Here is a 22309-nt window from a genome sequence, read left to right as displayed (position 1 = left end):
ATATTTCGTACATTCATTGATCTGGACAGACAATCAGTGAAGCGAAGCAAAGAGAGTGAGGAGAGGAGAGAGCGAATCCAATCGAAATGACACGCAGTGGAGAAAGCAAATGAGATAACTGCACTGCGAATCATTTCATTTCCTGACTGTCCGTTCAGATCAGCGCTTGCATGAAGTATACGTATTCAAAATGCATTATCGTGTTTGACTTATTTTAATTCCGTTATTCACTAACGCGAGTTAAGTCAATCATATAGGAGGGTAGCCAGGTTGTACATTTTGATAGTAATCAGCAAACGATCTACTTAGATTCAGATTTCTAGCCACTTAACTCTCAAGTGAACCAATTTGTTTGTTCTTAAGAAGTATCCATGATACCATTGTCTCTAGGTAATTTTTTGTAGACCTTCTGATAAGCTTTCCTTTGATTCGGTATAATTATAGATTTTACCATTGAAGAATAACAATCATTTAAGTATGAATGGATTGTTCAGTATTATAGCAAAAAATGTTCTCGTTGTTTGTTGGTTAAGATTTATCAATTGTGCCATATTGTCGTCTTGTGTTTTATTTGTAAAAGTACATAAATTGTAAAAAAAGAACATAAAACGTCATTGATAATCATTTCTTTGACCATCTGATGTTTTAATTATAAATTTAGAAGAACAAGCACTTCAACATGAAAATAAATATCATAAAAGAACTCAGACGCTAGGAAAGTTATTCTTAATATGTTCAAGAAAATAACACAAACAAATCTTCCTTATTGCTCAGTTGGGAAAATAGTTAGTCAACAATCATAATGAATATGTAAATTTTCTAAATGATAATCAAAAATATAATTGTACCAAGTTATATAGATGGGAAAATATAAATTAATGAAAAATTCGGTAATATCTATTTTTTTTTTGAAAAAAAATGATTTTGACGTTAATGATTAGATGGACTATTTAGATAAACAGTAAAAGTAAACAAAAATAACAAAATCACAAAACACACACACACAAGCACAAACGTATATTAACATTTGGATTGTCTTCTAATAATAATTTTATTTCTTCTTTATAACAAAAAATACCATAATCTAGCGAGAATTTTAATATATATATATATATATACTCTAATAAACAAGCTCATCCATCATGTATATCGTAAAACTGTGGATAAGCAATATTATAAGTTCAATGGTTTCAATATCAATAGTAATAATAACAATAATAATAATAGTAATAATAATAATAGCAATATTAATTAATTTGGAGCCAATGCTTTAATATTGGCATAGATTATCTTTGCTGTTCCAAAAAAACACACATCAATTTTCATTATATTTTATAAATTAATTAACATAATTACTAATGGTTTTATTTGACTATTATGGTTTATTATGTAATAATACAAAATGTTTAATATTGATTGTATGTTGGTAAATCTGCACAGAAAATAAATATGTGTCGGTCAAATATAAAATGGATGAAATGACTAAAAAGAAAAAAAAATGGAATAGCATATGAAAGTCTCTGAAATGAAATTCTTAAAGAAAGAAATCTAGCAAATTATTCTAGATACATGTCATATGTATGTGTACACTTTAAACTGTTTTTAAAAAAAATAGGATACAATGAAATTTCTTTTTCTTCTTCTTTTTAAACTATTTTATGTTCAGTTTCTGGACGATGTGAAAATTCATAATCTAAATGTACAAAAGCTCGTTCAACTGTTTCTAATTTTTCTAATTTCTTTTGTAATCCTTCACCAATATCATGAGCTTCTTTAAGACACATTTCTTTAGGTAATACAATATCAACCTAGTGAATAAGAAATGAAAAGTAATGGGGTAACTGATAAGTGATAAGTCAATAACTAATTCTAAAGGAAAATTATATATATATATATATATATATGACAGGAAATGAATTCAGGAAGTCTGACTTACAATAATTAAGTTAAGAAGTAAGTTTTGAAAACACTGAGAAAGATAACAGACAAATTCGTAAAAATTGAACTGAAAGATATTTCAGCTGAAATGTGAGGAAAAAAACAGAAATAAATCCATGTTCAGTTGTAAATAAATACTTTTTATCCTTCGTTTCTGAATTCCTTACATATAATCGATTATTTAACACAAAGTAATTACGAAGGACTTAAAGTCATTCTTTGTCATTATCTTGCAATGTTTAAAAGGTGTAGAATTTTCAATACCTTCATGTAGTCCAACATATTTGCCTAGGCTAGTTTCTATTTACGTGTAACATTTATTCTTTATTCAATAGATATACAGTTACTAATCCTGTGATAAGAAAAATATTTATAAAGAGTACATAAACTACCTATAGCTACTCAGTACTTAAAGACCGAATGTGATATCAACAGGAATGCAAAGACATTTGAAGATAACAAATAATGAGAAGAAAACTAAGTCATGAATATACTCAACAGGATGGAGTGATTCGTACCATATGAAACAATTGTACGACTCACTTTTACCTTAACTACTCATCATTATTTTAGTCTAGAACAACAATAAAGGCTTTGAAACAAAATAATCACGTTAAAGGACTGAAACGCCACTAGAAGGATCTAATGGAGCAAAAAACTTTCATTTATAATAATCATATTTATACTAACACTGATGATTATTGGTTGTTTGAGAATAAAACGGTAACAAAACAAAAACATTATCAATACAATAATGCTATTAAAAGACATATGGTTGAGAGCTATTTATTATCTTAGGCTGTAATTCAGCAACGACATAAAGGTTGATGAGAGAGGCTAAGAATTCTACCTATTGTTTGAAGCATAATTACTAACAATCTTCAACTGCTAAAGTCGCCATTTATGGAGCGAAATCAAAAAGTGTGATCTCTCAGTTAAATATTGATCAAACAAACTAATATATTTTTGAATAATGTTACCAAATAAATTGAATTAAATTATTTCTACTATCGAGAGAAGTACTAGACGATAAATATCGATGAAAAGAAACTAAAAGAACAAGATACTTACTTCAACCAAGAAGTTTTCACCAAAATGAAATGCTCTAATGGTATCCAATTGTTCAATCAACGGATGATAATTAAGACAAACGAATGCAATCTTTTGAATAAAGCTTGGACTAGCTGTATGACCAGCTAGATTACGTATCTGTTCTAAAAAAAAAGATTATTATGAGTCAGAAGCCATTTTACAATTAAAGAATTACACTCATTTAATAATGTAGAATTCAGTAGGTATATTACATAAAAAGTTTTGTGAATAATGCTTTGACTCCTTGCAGCTTTAGTAAACGAAAGTTTTAGATAAAGATAAAACAGTACAATTTATTAGTCCAGAAATAAAAAAGTTCTTCAGACACCTTTAAATTTTCAGTTTATCACACATTTAGACTGACTTTAGGAAAAAATTACTGACCCGACAAACAATTGAGAGAGATGGGGTTATACTGGTACTATGACCAGTCTGAACCAAATGGGCCAACATCGAGTTGTTCTGTTTCTACACTATACCTTTGCTAAGCCACACTGGGAGGTGTTCGAGAGCATTAAAATGTGAATTCCTAGAACTTCGGCCAATATAACTTGCTTCATAAAGGCAGTCGAAATGATAAATACAAAACGAGGCGGTCATTCTAGGTAATTCATCTTTGATTCTCGGTGTCACCATTGAGGACCATCAAGTCCCACCTTAGCATAGACATCTACAAACGCGTTAATAACTGAAAAGAATATTCTTTGTTCTTATATCACCTCTATAATATGATGGGAATTTTTAAAAATTATTATCCATCGAAATAGCTAGGATCAACTGTATTTTTATACACTTTAAGAAGTCAAATATTTAGTCTTCTACCAAGTCAATTTAAAGGACTTTAAATCTTGTAAAATGCGTCAGTGTATTTTAAAAAATAATATGTACCATTTCTAGTTCAGATGAAAAAAATCATATCAAATGATAAAGCCATAATTATAGTTTTATATTGTTATTCTGGAAATAAATAATATAACTAATAACAAATACTATTAAGGTATCTGAGCTAGAATATAACAGGTATCCATGGTTTTTTTTAACCAATTGTGATGCAAACCAATAATGGTGAAGATCTGTTAATACATGATAATGGTAGACTGGTTGAATTAGCAATGACAATAACATAAGTTTATCATTAGTGTGATTTAAGGAAAACGTGTAAGAAGTTCATATTCATAAATAATTTTATTTTGTAATTAGTACGTATGATAAACTCTTATAAAGCAAGAATAATAAACATTGTGGGATAAAGTGGATTCATTTCATCTTCAACATACGCATCTGTCTAAATAAATAAACAAAATGTTTCGACAGATGTAATTGTGTGTGTAACATTTAGTTCACTTGTGAGAAAATAATTGTACATACTATTAATATTCATACACGTTCAAAATATTGAACAGATGATAATCAACGGATTGATTGAAAGGGAGGGAAATGATGTAAAAGATGAGCTTTGCAGAAAGCTTTCCGACTTTCTCCAAAAAGCTAGGCGCTGTGATGTAGTAATAACGGCTGGTGACTTTAATGCTCAAGTAGGTAAACTAAGCAAAATGGAAAGATACCTGGGAGGATCTTATGGTGTCGTGGCTAAAAGAACAGATAATGGCGACCGTCTGCCGCAGCTATGCTCAGATAACCGCCTGTTTATTGCAAATACTAACATTAAGCACCAGGAAAAACATCTTTGGACATGGAGACCTCCGAATTCGTCCCAACGTTGGGCCCGAATAGATCACATCGCTGTCAGCCACCAATGGAGGGGTTCGATAGAAGACTGTTGCTCATTCTGGAGCATATGCTTAGATTCAGATCATGCTCTAGTGCGAGCAAGTATCAGTCTGCGTCTTACTGGACGTAGGAGAGTAGCTGCAAGGAAGCTTCTTAGAGTTCTACTTAATGATAGACAAGCTAAGAATATCTTTCAGGAACAACTACAAAAACAGTTGGGAAGCCATGTAAGTTGTGCACACCCCAAGGCAGTGCAGAATGACATCCAAAAAGCTGTAGAAACAGCAGTGATATCTGCTAGTATGGTAAACCATAAGGTTAGGGAGAAACATCGGATCTCAGCAGCATCTACCGCACTGATAGATGCTCGAAAACTAATCCCATCTGGCTCTGGACATAACGAAGAGCGGAGTCAACTTAGGCGCAGGCTAATAAGAAGCCTACACAATGATCGCGAACAGTGGTGGGTAGCGAAAGCTAGAAAAATGGAAAAGGCAGCGGCAATAGGCGACAGCAGACAACTGTTCAGGCTTGTTAAGGAAACCGGCATTAGGAACCCAACTGTCAGCGAAACTATTTCGGAAAAAGATGGACATTTCATTCACTCTCAATCCAGAAGAGAGTAGCAGGAAAACATGGCAAGCAAGAAAGACCCGTCAAAGACAAAGAGGGCAAGACAGTTACGGAGATTCAAGAACAGAGGAAAAGATGGGCAGAATAATTCGAGTAACTGCTGAATAGACCAGTCCCATTGAATCCACCGGACATCGAGGCAGAACACACAAATCTTCCTATAGATGTCGCTCCACCAACGACCGAGGAAATCAAGATGCCCATCAGACAAATCAAGGACGGGAAAGCAGCAGGACCTGAAGCTCTGAAGTCAGATATATGAGTAACTACAAGCATGCCTCACGTTCTATTCAAAAAGATTTGGAAGGAATAACAAGTGCCATAGACAGACTGGAAAGAAGGATACCTCATCAAGACACCAAACAAAGTAGAAATGAGCAAATGTGAGAACTACGGGGGCATCACACTGTTGTCAGTACCAGGAAAAGTTTTCAATAGTGTTGTTGAGTCAAATGGAAAACTCATTGGACGCCCAACTTCGAGATCAACAGGTCAGATTCAGTTGAGATCGGTTGTTCACAGACCGATTCGCGACACTATGGATCATCGTTGAACAATCATTTGAGTGGAATTCGTCACTATACATCAACTTCATTGACTATGAGAAGGCGTTTGACAGTGTGGATGAGAGAACATTATGGAAACGTATTAGACACAATGGAGTTCCTCAGGAAGATTGACAACATTATCCAGAACTCATAAGACGGACTACAGTGCAAAGTAATGCATGGAGGACAGCTGACAGATGCATTTCCAGTAGGAACCGAGGTCGTACATGGATGTCTATTCTACCCCTTCCTCTTTCTTCTGGTGATTTACTGGATTATGAAGACATCGACATCTGAGGGGAAGCACGGAATACAATGGACATCTCAGAACCAATTAGGCGATTTGGACTTCGCAGATGACCTAGCCCTCCTACCTCATACACACGATCAAATGAAGACGAAGACAGCAAATGTAGCAGCAGTCTCTGCATCAATAGGCCTCAATATATACAAAGGATAAACAAGATTCTCAAACACAACACGGAGAACACCAACACAATCACACTTGATGGAGAAACTCTGGAAGAGGTGAAAACATTCACGTACCTGGGGAGCATCATTCATGAACAAGGAGGATCTGATGCAGATGTGAAGGCGAGGATTGGCAAAGCAAGGACCGCATTCATACAATTGAAGAACATATGGGGCTCAAAAAAACTCTCAACTAATTTCAAAATCAGAATCTTCAACACGAATCTCAAGACAGTCCTACTGTACGGAGCTGAAAATTGGAGAACTACTACAACCATCGTCAAGAAGGTACAAGTATTTATAAACAGTTGTCTACGCAAAATACTCAACATTCACTGGCCAGACACTATCAGCAACAGCGTTTTATGGAAGAGGGCAAACCAGCTTCGAGCTGAAGAGATTAGTAAAAGACGTCGGAAGTGGATCGGACATACATTGAGAAAATCACCAAACTGCATCACTTGGAATCCTGAAGGGAAGCGGAAAAGTTGAAGACCGAAGAACACATTATGCCGGGAAATAGAAACAGATATGAAAATGATGAATAACAACTGGAAAGGATTTCCCAGGCCAGGGTTGGATGGAGAATGCTGGCGAGTTGCCTATGCTCCTCCACGAGGGGTAACAGGCGTAAGGAAGTAAGCCTAACCAAAGCTTATGAAGAGCAGACTAGAGAAAACCAGGCTGGTTTCCGACCTGGATTTGGTTGTATAGACCAGATATTCACTTTACGTTAGGTCCTAGAACACAGACACACATTCAGACGCCCCACAATAGTAGTATTTTTCGACATTATGGCGGCATTTGACTGCGGTGATCGTGAGGTTCTGTGACAGTGTTTGTCACTAAAACGAGTAACAAAGAAGTACATTAACCTTATAAACACTGTCTACTCGCACACAACTGGTCGAGTTGGAGCTTATGGCGAACTGTCATCAGAATTGATTACCTCAAGTGGTGTTCGTCAGGACTGTCCACTCTCTCCATTCTTGTTTAACTTTGTCGTTGACATACTTTTAGAGATAACACTTTCCTCATCCAAATATAGAGAAGTTGAACTTCTACCAGGAGGCTCACTTGTTGACTTAGAATACGCCGATGACATAGTTCTATTTGTTGAAGATGCTGACAAAATGTGAAGCCTTCTGACCACTATAAGCAACAATGCGGGCATATTAGGTATGCGATTCTCCCTCTCGAAGTGCAAAACGTTACTTCAGGATCGGGTTGCATCGATACCTGAACTAATGATAGGGAATGAAGTAGTTGGGCGTGTTGACAGCTTCACTTATCTTTGGAGTCTCATCAGCCCTTATGGTCTGGTGTGTGACGAAATCTCAGCACGGATACAGAAGGCTCGTCTAGCTTTTGCCAACTTGCGTCATTTATGGCGTAGGCGAGATATCCGTCTAGCAACCAAAGGACTGGTTTACTGCGTAGCAGTTCGTTCCGTCCTACTTTATGGCAGCGAAACATGGCTGATAAGAGTGGAGGATATTCTTAGGCTACTAGTATTCGAGCATAGATGTTTTCGAAGCATTGCTCGTATATCCTGGGACCACCGGGTAAGTAATGCAGTTGTTAGGAAACGGGTACTAGTTAAGGATGGCAAATCGATTGATGAAGTAGTGAAACTTCATCAGTTGAGATGGCTGGGATACGTGTTACGTATGCCCAACCACCGACTGGCCCGACGTGTAATGTTTTATGGCGTAGAAGTAGGTTGGAGGAAAGCTAGGGGCGGCCAGACCAAAACGTGGCACAAACCCATGAAGGCGCTGACAAGTGGACTGAGCCTAGTCGGTAGGTGTACACTACCTGGTTGGGATTCGCGAGATGATAGCAACCGATGGTTAGAGACCTTGAATGACATGGCTCAAAATCGTTTGCAATGGTGCAGGTGCATCCACTCTTTGTGTTCTACCAAATTCTAATCTTCTTAATTCCTCATGTCCCTATCCTTGTTCTCTTTTCAAATTTATTTCACTGAATTATACTCCTTCAATAACATCTTCAAACCCTAATCTTTCCGAATACTACTTATACTCTTACTACTTCTACCACTATAGGATTTGAATCGATAGCTGAATCTCTGTGCTAATGTGGTATGACAACTCGAACTGATGTACGTACGTACGAAGTTCTACGTTTTGACTGGCTGAATGGCTATTCAAAACAATTAGTCTCTTTAATAAATTTCGATAATGCAATGAGAAGACTAAGATTATCAGAATTATGCGATATATTTGAGCAATGCATTTCGAACAATCTTATCACTTATATACTTGTTAAAACATTTTTATATGAAAAACAAAAGGTCAACTAGACAGATTAAAGGTAGGCCGTAAAAAAGGAAAATAAAGTACACAAAAACAATGTGATAACCACTTCCGGCACCCAAATAGAGAGTTTACGTTATGTTACCATTTAGAGGCGACTCAAATAGTTTCATGTTGGAACGGAGACTTGAGTTAGTTATCAACAGGACATTTTATGTAGCCGAACTTGTAATTATTGAAAAGACAAAGGCTAAGCAGAGATGGATAGTGGCTAGCAGTGGAATCCAGGACAAACACTACTTAATCAATTTAGACAAGGGCTATGTTTCACTAAAAACCCAAACATCTCGTAAGCGATCGTGTCACATCCCGTTGTGTTTATCACTTTTACATGTATGTGCGAAAACACGTACATAGGGAGGTGCAGTCGTGATCTGCAAGTAAGGGTGGTGGAACACATAGGCAGATGACTGCAGAAACAAATGAATTCCAATGGTCAAATAAGATCACAGGATAGACAGACATCTTCCTCCATTGCGAAACATTTGGTTGAGGCCAGTCATAAGGCTAACATTAAGTCAGTATTTGTAGTGTTGTACAAAAGCCTTCAAAGACGTATACTAAGATTTATTGAAGCCTTGGCTATACGGAAACAGAAATCCTCTTTATGTGTTCAAAAACAATTTATTCTTACCCTTAACCTACTCTGATAATACCAGTTTATTATACAGAGTGGTTATCAGATTGATTTTACAAAACCCAGACATTATCAGTGAATAAAACGTTTAAGATTGCTCTATAGAAGCAAAAATATATATTTAAATTAAATTTATGATAATGGAATACGTTTTCAAATTTCGCCTAAATAGTAAGTAATGAATTGTCATTGAAAGTAATTCTAAGCATTTTATCATATTGTTTTCACAAGAAAAACTAGATTTCATATAGTTAGAAATTTCAAACATCCTAATAGTTCCACCTATCTGAAGAAACAAGAAATAACTACCTAATTCTTTTATGATGTTTGTTTACAAGGATAAACAAACTTGAATTTAGAATATTTTGAGAGATTAAAAAAAGCTTGAAATGTTATATTTAAGAGCAGAAAAAAAAGTAATACTGATACAAAGTTTGTTTAGACTGATAAAGTTGCCCTTGGACATAATCCATATGATCTTAAAGCTTATGAAGCATATATTCCCAAAATACATCATTTATACTCTTTCACTTATTCATTACATTAAGTCCATATACAAATTCAACTAATTAGTGTTTATTTTCGATTCAGATGTAGTTTATTTACTTATTTTTTATCATTTGATAGAAATAATTTATTACTTCTACTTCAAATTATTATAAACTCGCATTTTTTAAAGTCTCCCGAAAACTAGGCATAAATGAACGTCCCGAAAAACGAGTTTTAACAAGTCGATATGTAATTGTATTCATATTCTTCTACAACTAAAGAACTTCTGCGTTTTCTCTATAAGGATTTGAATTTTCCTGTGGTTGATATCAACTGCAATTAGTTAGGTTTTTTAGGCATAAGTAAATCCTGAAAGGGTCCCCTTGATATTTGCACTAGGTCACAAGCAATTTCCGGAAATGTTCGATATTGTTCAGGAGTAGAATTCATAAAATGCGTTTCGTTCTGTTTGAGATTCATTAGTTGGATGTGGCTGTATCCCAGTGTACGTGTTAGCACACATACTTGAACCCAATACCCTTCTCTTCGAATGCACAGTTTCACAAGTCAATGAATGGATGGAATCAATAGCTAATTGGATAAGGTGTCGAACGTTTCAGTCGTAAGACAATGGGTTTGATTCTCGACATCAACATCAACATTGGCGTGCATATGTATCCAACTGATGAATTCAAAATAGAACGAGCTAGGCCTCTTGGATTTTATTGCTAGCCACGACCGAACTCTATTAAAAATTTTATATCTGATTGGAAAATAATATTTTGTAAGAATCGTCAACTTACCAGCACCAAGTTGATACCAAGAATACAAAATATAAGAACCAATAAGTATAGCTCCAACGGGATCTAAATACTTAAGATTTTCGTATTGTTCTGGAAATAGAAAAAAAGAGAATAAATCAAACCCAGTTGATATATATATATAATTGTACAGTGAAACATTGATTTTGTAGCATTTTAATAAATAGATAACATTGTGAAAACAATCGATCACTTTGATCAAATGAATTCATAATGAACAACAAGTTGTTGAAACAATCACAACATTGTATAATGAAAATACACATTTATATCAGATGGAATAATACATTAAGTGCATGCATGATCAGTCTACACTAAAAATAAAACCCTACTCACATGCTAATTTTAATGAAATTAATTTATTTTTAAATTTAAATAAAAAACTGGGCAGATAAAAAATTGTACAAACTTTTCATTCTATTATTTACTGACGTTTTTCCAGTGATTGATGAAGCTCATAATGTAAAATGTCACTTAGAATTTCCTTTTGAAGATTATGAATTCCTTAAATATTGTGGTAAGCAAAGATGGATAGTGGCTAGCAGTGGAATCCAGGACGCGCGTTTCTTTGCTTACCATGCTTGTGAATTTAGGCTATATCGAGGCAATACGCACAGTATGCACATATGCCAATTAGAGACTGACCAGTTGCACTCCTAAAACATCAATGAGAAGATCCAAACAAACAATACTGAGTAAATATTTCCTTAAATATTGTTTGCCAATTTCTGGCATCAAAGTTTCCGACTGATCTATCTTTAGTAATGCTAGTTTTTAGATTATTATAAAACATTTCGATTGGATAGAAGAATGATCTTTTTCCATAAAAGTATTTTGGTCTTATTTATATAATTCAATCACATAGAATGTGAGTTACATAGCAACATTAATATAATAAATTATATTTTAAATTCCTACAATATTTAACCTACTAGTCCTGATTAAAGATTTTTGTAAATACGCCAAGCAAACTAACTGTATCCTACTGTCTTATTCAAGACTTTTATTAATTCCAGTTTAAATAGAAGCAAAAGCGGTGACATTTAAAAAAATATGTGATCCACTCAAAGAGAACGTTTTAAAGTATCATACAAAACATTTTCCATGTTTCAACGTTTATTTCATAAATCTAATTTCTGTGTAAAAATCAATATTTTTGTGTCAACTTTAGTATTCAAATACATTTTGAAGGCCTGTGATTATTTGCATGACAATGAAACATTTTCTAGCTGAAAAGTGAAGCTCGATTGAAAAAAAATTCAACGATTATTTAAATTTATTCAAATTTAAAGCAATTAGCTGCTTTGATAAATTTAGATAGTCTAGTTATTTTCGTCTTCTTGCTACACTATCTAAATTTATTCACTTAAGTTATACATTTTCAATAGTCATTTCCAATATTTTTGCATTCATGAAAATTGTTAAAATCGAATGAAAAAAACAACTTTCAAACTGTTATTTATTTAAAATAAGGAATATAAATCATGTTGACTGTATAAAATAATTAAGTGTTTAACAAATAGAACAAGGAGACAATGAATTCATTTAATGATCGGTTGCTTTATCAAGTAAATGATATGATTAATGAATAGATTGTGTCTTTCTACAGAATATTCTATTTCATAAATCTTCACTGTTGAAATGAATTGTAGTCAATAGTAACCATATTGTTGAGTATTGAAATAAATAAAACAAAGTAGAAAAAAAAGCGAATAAAAGAGAAAATCAAGAAAAAGTGTATAATACATTTTGTAAGGTTTTCTACGGTGACTTCGTTTTATTAACCTATTTACAAATAAAAACTATTAGAAATAGTAGGTCGAACCATTTTAAATGTTACTTTTGTTTTAACTATTTTCATTTAATCAACCCATTTAACTTACAAAGATGTAAATAGACGAGAAATTTCTTTTATAAAAACGAATAATGGTAAATTATGATCTAAATTGTATGGATTTCATGGTTCCCAATCTGATTAGCTATTATTTGTTCATATTTGATAATTTTATATCCCTAATATACTGTTTATCGGCCAGTAGCTCCTTTTCAAAAAAAGGTTTTTAGTAAGCCTTTGAAGTTTAATTGCGTAAACTAATTGTTCAATTGCATTCTTTTAAAAGTCGAACAAATATGTCTTATTGTTTTAATGACATAAAAATTAAACACTTGAATCACTGAGGATGATAATGTTCATAAATATAACATTCTATTTTCTAAGCTACAAATCCGAAAAATAAAACTGGAAGCAAACAAGGGTTTCAGTTACATTAGATCATATTAATCGTTATATTATTGACAAAAGAACTCAGATTTTGATATCAATAGAAGCTTGGTTATAATTCAAATATCAGTAGAACAAGAATGCCTCAATTCATAGAAATTTTTACTGTAACTTAAATCCCTATCTTTTTTTGACATAGATATTATATAAATGACAGAAAAGGTCAGAAATCGTCTTTAAACGTAAATACTTTCTTTAACAAATTCATGATGATTGTTACAGATAGTTTATAGATCTTTATCAGAAATATATTAAATATATTTCAACACAGAATATATATTAATCATCTAAAGTTAAAGTACCAAACAAACAGATAACTTTATGACATTCATAAGAAATTATTGATTGCAGTGGAAGCGAAAACATTTACAAACCTACTAATAAACGTGGTAAGCAGAGATGGATAGTGGCTACCAGTGGAATCCAGGACGCGCGTTTCGTCCTATTTGGGACTCGTCAGCTGGATGCACCTGCATCTCAGAGTTGATGTTCACTCTGGGACTCGAACCCAGTACCCTCGCTCCAAACGCCATCGCGTTATCCACTCGGCCAATAATAAACGGTTACAATGGAAAACATGGAAAAACTGAAAGCAGTAATAGTTTGAATTCAATAAAAATATTTCTTGATAGTTATCAGTGGTTTTAATTCTAGTTATCCACAATGATGAAGTACGAGTGAACAAGTTATACGGTGCTAACACTGCGATAGAATCGCTTGAAGATAATCGATTTGACTACTTTTCCTGATCATATCAATTTAATATTTCATTTCATTTAAAGGTATAAACTTTATGGACATTTTGTTAATAAATACATTTAGCATTATAATATACCATGAGAAATAGTACGTAAATGAGGACAAATATTGTGATGATAATACTTCAGAAATAAAGTCGATAGCATGTCAAAAGAAACTAATTTAATAAAAAAGTAATTTATAAAAATAGATGAATTATTAATATGGAGAGCAACAACAATAATTTAGTAATAGTATTGTTGGTAGCACCAAAAATATAAACAGGTCTATGATAAACATCATAACAGTAAAACTGGATGTCATGCAAAATTAAGCAAGTGAAAATTAGAACATGACAATGTAGTGAAGATATGATGATGAATATAGTGATATATTTATATGGCAAAGCAAGCCCCAGCATCAGTGATAAAAACTTACTTTGTCCTAGTAAAGGGGCTGTAATGAATGTTGTTGATTCATTTTACAGTGATTAGAACTGAGTAAAAAGAACCTCAGTATTACTATTTGCTTATAATTAACGACATCAATGAGCATAAAATTCAAATGTAATTCACATTTATCATAAATTTGTCCGAACAGACAATTATTACTACATATTATAAAAAATTTCCTTGAATAAACTGGCAAATAATCATCAGAGATGAGTGATTTGGATAATTAAATGTATATAAAATGAGTCATTTATTGTGAACTTATTATTCAGACAACCCGTTTCTTCAGTTCATATACTAAAAACTGACTTTCATGTTGTTCTTGTAACAGTATTAGGCCATGTGCACGCAAAATAAGCACCATTATTTCTTAAGAACGCTACCTAGCTTTCAAAAAATAAAACCAATTCATTCCAATTTCAGTTATATGAGGTTAAGTATGGAGACGTGTTTAAATCGTTAATGCAATCATTGCGTTCTATCATTAAATCAAACGAAGAATCAAAGGTCAAACTTGATTATAGAAGAGTACATGAAATGAGCACACATTCAAGTATACTTTATATAGAATACTATCGTGAGTATTTAATGTACCGTGACATTGAATAACTAGTAACCTGGAACGATATATATTTTGTCATAATAAACCACCAAAATCTATTTTATCAGTATACGGTTGTGAAGATTGTTGAGTTTTGATTGAAATCATGAATGGATCAATGTTAGACCACTATTGAAAGCCTAGAAGCACTGGATGGCCGTTTCGTTGTAGTATAGGACTTCTTGGCAGTGCAGTGGTGATCTAACATTAATCCGTTTAGGATTTCAACCAAAATCATTTTATGATTATCGGTAATAGTGTAAGATGGGAATATAATTTTGGAATACAGAAGAAATTAACTGATTGAATTGAATTAAAACTACAACAGATCGTTAATGCGCTTGTTTTTGGATTTAATGATCGATTAGCGAATGTCGAGTGAGTTTATAAATGATAAAAATCTCAAGAATAGGTCTTAGTGACTGTTTACTTTTTCATAGTTTATATTAGTTTTCCAACTGACGTTATTTGGTGATAGAAGCAATCTTTAAGTTGATAGACTTCTCATAAACATTTGAGTGAAAAGTTTTATATAATGCCAACATTACAGGTTGTTTCTCCAAAATGTACATGAAATAGATAATGCTCAACAAAGTTCAAAATAACTATCTACAATGTCTGCAAGATCAATGGGTTGAAGCACGGTATTATACTCAATCCATGGATTAGAATAACGATACTACCTAATTTGTTTCATTTTGCAAAGTTGGATGATATCTGCCTTGCTCTCGAATAATAACTAAGACTCATGATTAAAAACATGAATTAGCCATATACAACCTACATTTGAACACAAAATTCTTAGGACATGTCCGGGCAAAATAACAAGACATAGCTAGGAACTATTGAAAAAGTATACAAGTAAAGAGATTTTGTATAGCAATATTAATAAAAAGTCGTTGCTGATGAAACAAGTTCCTGGTTTGGTATGTAAAACACTACATTCTTACGGTTTTCCACCTATTCCACGGGCCTAAGGAGGTATATTGTAAACTGATCACAACTTGGTTAATTTCAACACGTCTTCCAAATAGGAAATAATTAATTATACTTAGCCGTCAAATTGACATTCGGCTAAATGTCCTAAGCTGGTAAATAGGAGAGAATCATTTTTAAACCAAAGGCTCACAAGGGCTTTATAAAATAAAAAGCATAATATGACTTCGAATCTACTTAATCACCACCTACTATAGAAACGAATTTTTCACCGTATCCTCACTACGTCATAAATTAGATTCATGGGCTAACATTATTAACATTACTGTTTAGGAAAACAATCTGCTTAGTTTCTGAAGTCGAGACGTCAAGATGACCCTCAAGTAAAATCTAAAAAACCTTAAATAGACATAAAATGCCAGTTGTATAAACACTTGTTGGCATATAGTATTGGTTTGTATACATTTATTCTACTCGAATAAAATATATTTTGAAAATCCCTACAGAATCCATTACCATTTACAGACATGATCAGGTTGATACAGAAAATCATGATACATGTGATGGATAGATATTTACAATTAAATTACTTGAAATGTTGTTTACAAATTGTTTTCAGAGGGTATTTATACAATGTTTGTAATGCTGTGAGGCAGTAGCTGGAAACAATAAACTGTTTGCCGGAAGAACTGTGGCATCGTGTTAAAGTATGAATATTGGCTTAGATTTCTGACTTCAAAAACTAGCTTGTTTCTATGGTATAGTGACTTGTTTAAACAATTCTGAACCAGTGAATAGTTGCTCTCTTACAACAGTTACTAGATGTGGTAAATTTAAGCATAACAATCAACAACACCGCAGATAAAACCATATTCCTACAAATTCATCTAACCTTCATAAAAAGCGTCGAAGGTCTGGACAGCCGTTTCGTCCTAACATGGGATCCCTCAACAGTGCGCACCCGCGACCCCTTATCCGGGAATTGAACCCAGGACCTTAGGTTGCCTAGACCACTGAGATGGCATCCAACTTAACACGTGTTTATCCAATCTTCTGGAGTGTGAATATCAATTTTATTTATGGGGATAATAATGACATTGAAATGTTATTAGAAAATAGTCAAACAGTAGAAATTCTTACGTAAACGTCCAGCAAGACCACTAAATAAAATTGATGCAGCATTTGTAAGTATATCATTACGTTGATCGGTTTTAAGAGCATCGATAGCCATTCCACCACCATATTTAAAACAAACAATCCATAGGATTAGTTTAGTCACTATAAATGATAATAAATGTGAAAAGGGCTAGTATATTTATCATTCAATTAGTTAGTTAAGTTATAGAGCAAAGAAACAAACTAATTTTATCAATTATTTTCCCAGAGAAATACAACTCTAAATTCCAAATAACAAAGGCATGGTATTGAAATAATTGAATTTTTTGTAAACTGGAGGATAATACCAATCGAAAGGTATGCACAATTTTTTTTATTTTTAATGAATGTAGTTAAAATGTCGGTAGGTGATTAACTGATTCACAAGTGGTATTTATTTATTATTTATTTATTTAAACACATAAATATTGGTACAAGGGGGCATCAGATATATATGCGCCACAAAAACAGTGAGAATGGGAAGAGAAAAGGAGTAAGATGCATATATAAAAATATATATATAAGAGTAATGATGGGGGAAACTGAAATGTACAACCAGAAGAATTTTTTCAGTTAAAGAGGTTATTACCACTCTTTATGAAGAAAGTAAAAGAAGGTTACAGAAGGATCGCCACTGGCTTCTATTCTGAGTCATATCTGATAACGTCTCGAGCCACTGTGTTGCACCATTTCTTGGACCCCAGCCAGAGAGTGTGAAGAACCAACAGAAGCTAGCCCTTTGCAGCTTTCTTTCATACCACGACACCATGTCATACACTGACCACCTCTCCGCCTTTTCCAACCAGTCCCAGAGTCGGCAAATAATGCACGACGAAGAATTCTCTGGGACGACATTCGTAAAACATGTCCAAGCCATCGAAGTCGGTGTTTCAAGATGGCGACACCAATTGGATTGTCGTCTCTGCGCCCGAACAAACGATACCGAACCTCTGCATTACCAACATAGTGTTGCCACTGGATGTCAGCAATCCTTCGGAGACAACGATGATCGAACACAGAGAGACGTCTAACATCCTCAACTCGGAGATGCCAGGTTTCACAAGCACAGAGCAAAACTGATCTCACCGACGCGTTGTAGATCCGACCTTTTACAGCCAGACTAACATCACGAAGGCGCCAAAGATGGCCCAGATTGGCATAATCCGCTCTGGCTTTCATTATACGTGCATCAATCTCATCACTCACGCCCCCACCAGCACTTATGTAGCTACCTAGATACACGAACTTCTCAACTACTTCAATCTGCTCACCATCCAGGGTGAGTACAGGATTAGAATCCTGCCAGTCTTGTAGGAGTACTTTGCACTTGGAGGGTGCAAAGCACATACCGTACCTGCGGACACTGATTACCAACTGATTAAGTGCGGATTGCATGCCTTGGGCATTATCGCACAGTAAGACAATATCATCCACATACTCAAGGTCGAGAAGTCGTTCTCCAGGCAACATATCCACACCGCCATTACTTACATCCATCAGAGCTGTTTCCAGGATGTCATCGATGGCAAAGTTGAAGAGGAATGGTGAGATCGGGCAACCCTGCCTAACCCCACTGCTCGAATGGAACAAGGGAGAAAGGTGGTTGTATGCCCTCACTCTGCCTGAGGTGTTTGTATACAGGGCCTTTAAGATGTTAATGAACTTCTCAGACACAACCCTCTGCAATAGACAATCCCAGAGAACAGTCCTGTCCAAAGAATCGAAGGCAGCCCTGATATCAATAAACACTACGATTGTTGGCCTGTGATAAGTATGACGGTGTTCTAACATTTGGCGGAGGGTGAAGATGTGATCAATGCATCCTCGACAAGAACGAAAACCAGCCTGCTCCTCGCGAGTCAATCTTTCTCGGGTTTTAAACAACCTACGAAGAATGACAGAAGCCAATAGTTTGGACGCAATCGGAAGTAGACTTATACCCCGATAGTTGTTACAGGAACGACGTGAACCCTTTTTAAAGATAGGGACGACTATCGACTCATTCCATGATGTTGGAACGCTTTCTAGCTCCCAAACCTTTGTAAACAACATAGTCAATTCCTTAGCCAGAAAGTCACCACCATCTTTAAAAAGAGCTGGAGGTAAGTCATCTGGGCCTGGTGATTTGTAGCGTTTCAAGAGTTGGAGTTCCTTGTGGACTTCCGCCTCAGTCGTCACCGGCCATGGAGGGCTAGGCAATCTAGTCAATGTTGCCGGAGCAGGGAGCCAGTTGAACTGCCCTTCAAATAATTCCACCCATCGTCCAAGACGTCGACAGATGTAAATGAATGGCATCCCGTCATTTTCACAGATTGTTTCACTCACACCAGACTTCTTGCTGTGCATAGACGCCCGACCTGTGTATTCAAGTATCCGGTTAGTACTACAATATCTGTCGAACGCGCTTTCTGGAGAAGAACAGTTAACTGGTGTTAGAATTCATCCTTGATTGCATCCGGGCTACAATCTGTCGAGGCATAGGCGGAGATGACAAAAAGACATCGTTTCTCACGCCGATTTCTTCTCATTTTGATGGAACTTTCTAATCTAACAGCAAATAATGTTGATGGGTATCTAATCGATTAGTGCTGCCTCAGCTCTAGCGCTTAGTGCAACATCAACGCCAGCAAGACCAGACGAGGATGTCACAGGGTCCCCAGATAAGCGCACGTGAAACAAGCTTTTCGAAGAAACAGATGGAGAGCGAATTTATAGTACTTTACTGGAGTCTTGAATACGGGTCTTAGATAGACAACAAACGTCAACATTAAGACTTTCTAAAAACATAGCCAGCCTTATCTGTTGTCCGATTTGCATTAGTGTGCGAACGTTGAAGGAAGCCAGTTTGAACAGCATACGTGGTTTCAAAAAGACTGGTTCAGTATTCGTATCCAGTAGAAGCATTCATTTTCGACCAGACAGTGACTAAAGATCGTTTAGATAGAACAGAGTTTCCACCATGGGCGAGCTGCTGCATAAGTTGAAACGTAAGGATACACAAATTAAGAATAAAAGGGAGTAAATAAGCGACGTGGTAAATAATAATGATAATAACAATAGTAATAATAATAATAATAATGTAAATTGTCTGACTTCTGGTAGGAGCGAGAATAGTATTGTCAGGAGAAAGCGTCATTTCATTTATTTGTGCGAGGGCTATGACACTGCCCGGTTGGCCAGACCGAAACAGGTGGTTTTCTCAGGGGGCCACACCCCGAGCCTTTGACCTAAAGGTCTAACCCACAAGACAGTGGAGCATCGTGAGGAGATGTAGTTCCATGGTAGCCGGTGACCAACAATTGGTTCATACGCTATTTGTTTTCTCAGGATACTGGAGCCCATGTGCACCATTGGTTTGGAATCAGGGTTTTCCAACTCCCCTAGGTGGACTTTCCGTATCCACCAACCCGGTTAAAGAGCCGGACATTCGCTTTTCGTCTTCTCAATTTAGTAAACAACGCCCCTGCTACGAGAAGGCAGTGAGTAGGAGTTCCCTGGCAGAGGCTATATACGCGGGGCCATATGAGAGCCTTTCGAGAGAGAGAGAGCGGACTCTCCTCACTCTCGGCCGTACCAGGGCATTTGGGGCCCATCAGTGGTTATTAGTTGTCTACGATAAAATAGTAGGAGAAATCCCTCTTGTTTCCTGTAATCATCTAAGCACTTGAGAGATATATACATATGTTTCGAAAGGAGGTCATGAACTTATGTATAACCATCAGACTATCCTATTTTCTTCCCTTGATATCTGTTCATACGGACACTTTCAGTTTATATTGTAACTGATTCTTTGACTGTCGATATTTACGTTTAATTCCTGATTATTTGAATATTTTATAAGCTATATATATGGTTTTCTGAAGTATAAAAAGAGCACATAACAGATCAAAGTGAAAATGAATTACAGATAAAAGATAATTGTTAACTTGAAGAATATAAAGAAATTGTAAACATTGATTAATATTGAGTTATAAATTGTTGACAAACAGTAAATACAAAAACGAAGTTGTGCAACGATGTAACAGCTAATTAAAAATGTTAACATAAATATATTTTATTAGACAGAGATAACTATACATTTGGTGAATATGAAAATCAGAATAATTAGATTTGATAATAGTTCATTAATATTTCGGAATATTACCTTTGATAACCAACCAGGGTATTACTCATTTATGGTAATGTTAGCGGGACATAAATTGGATTAAAGCATGTTCCATGCACGATCGCGTTGGTGCACGCTGATTAGCCAATTCTTATCCAATCAGCGCTAGTCGATACTTGGAGAAGACTCTAGAATCTTCTCATGTGAAAACCATAAATAAACCGACGTATTTCTTATTGTGCTTCTTACTTCCATCTACCCTTGTTATTCGGAATGTAATTTCTTTCCTGTTCAATCGTGTTCTGATTCGGGGACTGGTCGAGTGAATTGGTGTCCAGGAATACTAAGCAATAGAAATAGCTGGGTACTACTATGTTTGCTATGTTTATCAATATTATCTTCCTCCTCCTGTCTTTATTAAAGCTTCGTAGCCCGGTGTTACCAGGCTTTTGACATACGATCATGTGCGTAAATTATTCAGCTAAGAGGCGTCACTAAATCTCATGAATATATTAAGATTACGTACTCAGAGTTTCCTTAGGAATTTATGTAATGAATTAAATGTTTCCGAATAGTAAAATATTTGTGGTTTGGTTGCGTTCATAGATAGGTCTTTAATAAAAATCTTGTGATTTGTTTTACTTTTCAATTAATCATATTTTAAACTTCATTAAAAATAACGTCCTGTTTGAAAATTGACCCAACATTAATGTACATGGAAGTCCAGTTCTACCAAACACTAGTTGTAACGAAGTATCCTTAACCAAAATCACTGTACCACTGTGTTATGTCACTTTAATCAGTTACCAGTCTCTATAAAAGAGATAACTATTTTTAATAGTGTTAAATAAAAGTTAGGATAAAACTAATTTCTGATGTTTAGAGAAGTTATTAAAATAAATAGAAGATAAATTAGGCAAAAATTATAATTCTTACCAATTACGGATGCCATTATTCCCAAAGCTAAATCATTAACGTTCGGTGCTTCTTGATTATTTTGTGACATACGAACCATGGCTTGTATAGATTCAGCTAGAAGTTGTATAGAAATGCTACCCATAAATACAGAGAGTACAATTACTGCTAATGGTTCAAGCCTTGTTCTCCCTGGGAAGAAAATAAAATAACAAAATTTTAGAGACTTTATTTCTCTTTCACTTTCATATGATTTTCGAAAATTCAACATTAAAATAAAAATGATAAATATTTCAGTAAATCTCATAACTGTAAAGCATAAATAATAAGTACCTTAAGTAATTACTATAATCATCTGGTTTAACAACATAGCTAAATGATGATGATAATTTACTTCCAACCATATAATTGCATAATTAAGACTAGC

At 34.7% G+C, this 22309-nt stretch overlaps 1 protein-coding gene across 1 annotated transcript in view; it reads right to left on the bottom strand.

Annotated features, from left to right (window-relative positions):
* Window positions 1–1034: 1034 nt before the first annotated feature.
* Window positions 1035–22309, bottom strand: part of Smp_150230 (putative cation efflux protein/ zinc transporter) — a gene marked incomplete at its 5' end in the record, with an annotated part of 30326 nt that continues 9051 nt past the window's right edge. Inside the window, 6 exons of the mRNA XM_018799323.1 lie at window positions 1035–1808; window positions 3010–3152; window positions 10682–10771; window positions 14157–14174; window positions 16848–16985; window positions 21904–22074. Of these exons, the coding sequence (XP_018651123.1) occupies window positions 1647–1808; window positions 3010–3152; window positions 10682–10771; window positions 14157–14174; window positions 16848–16985; window positions 21904–22074 (722 nt within the window). The 3' untranslated portion in view covers window positions 1035–1646. The remainder of the gene's footprint in view (window positions 1809–3009; window positions 3153–10681; window positions 10772–14156; window positions 14175–16847; window positions 16986–21903; window positions 22075–22309) is intronic.

Source organism: Schistosoma mansoni, chromosome 3 (genome assembly GCF_000237925.1).
Source record: "Schistosoma mansoni strain Puerto Rico chromosome 3, complete genome".
Lineage (NCBI taxonomy): Eukaryota > Metazoa > Platyhelminthes > Trematoda > Strigeidida > Schistosomatidae > Schistosoma > Schistosoma mansoni.
This window is presented reverse-complemented; position numbering and strand designations above follow the sequence as displayed.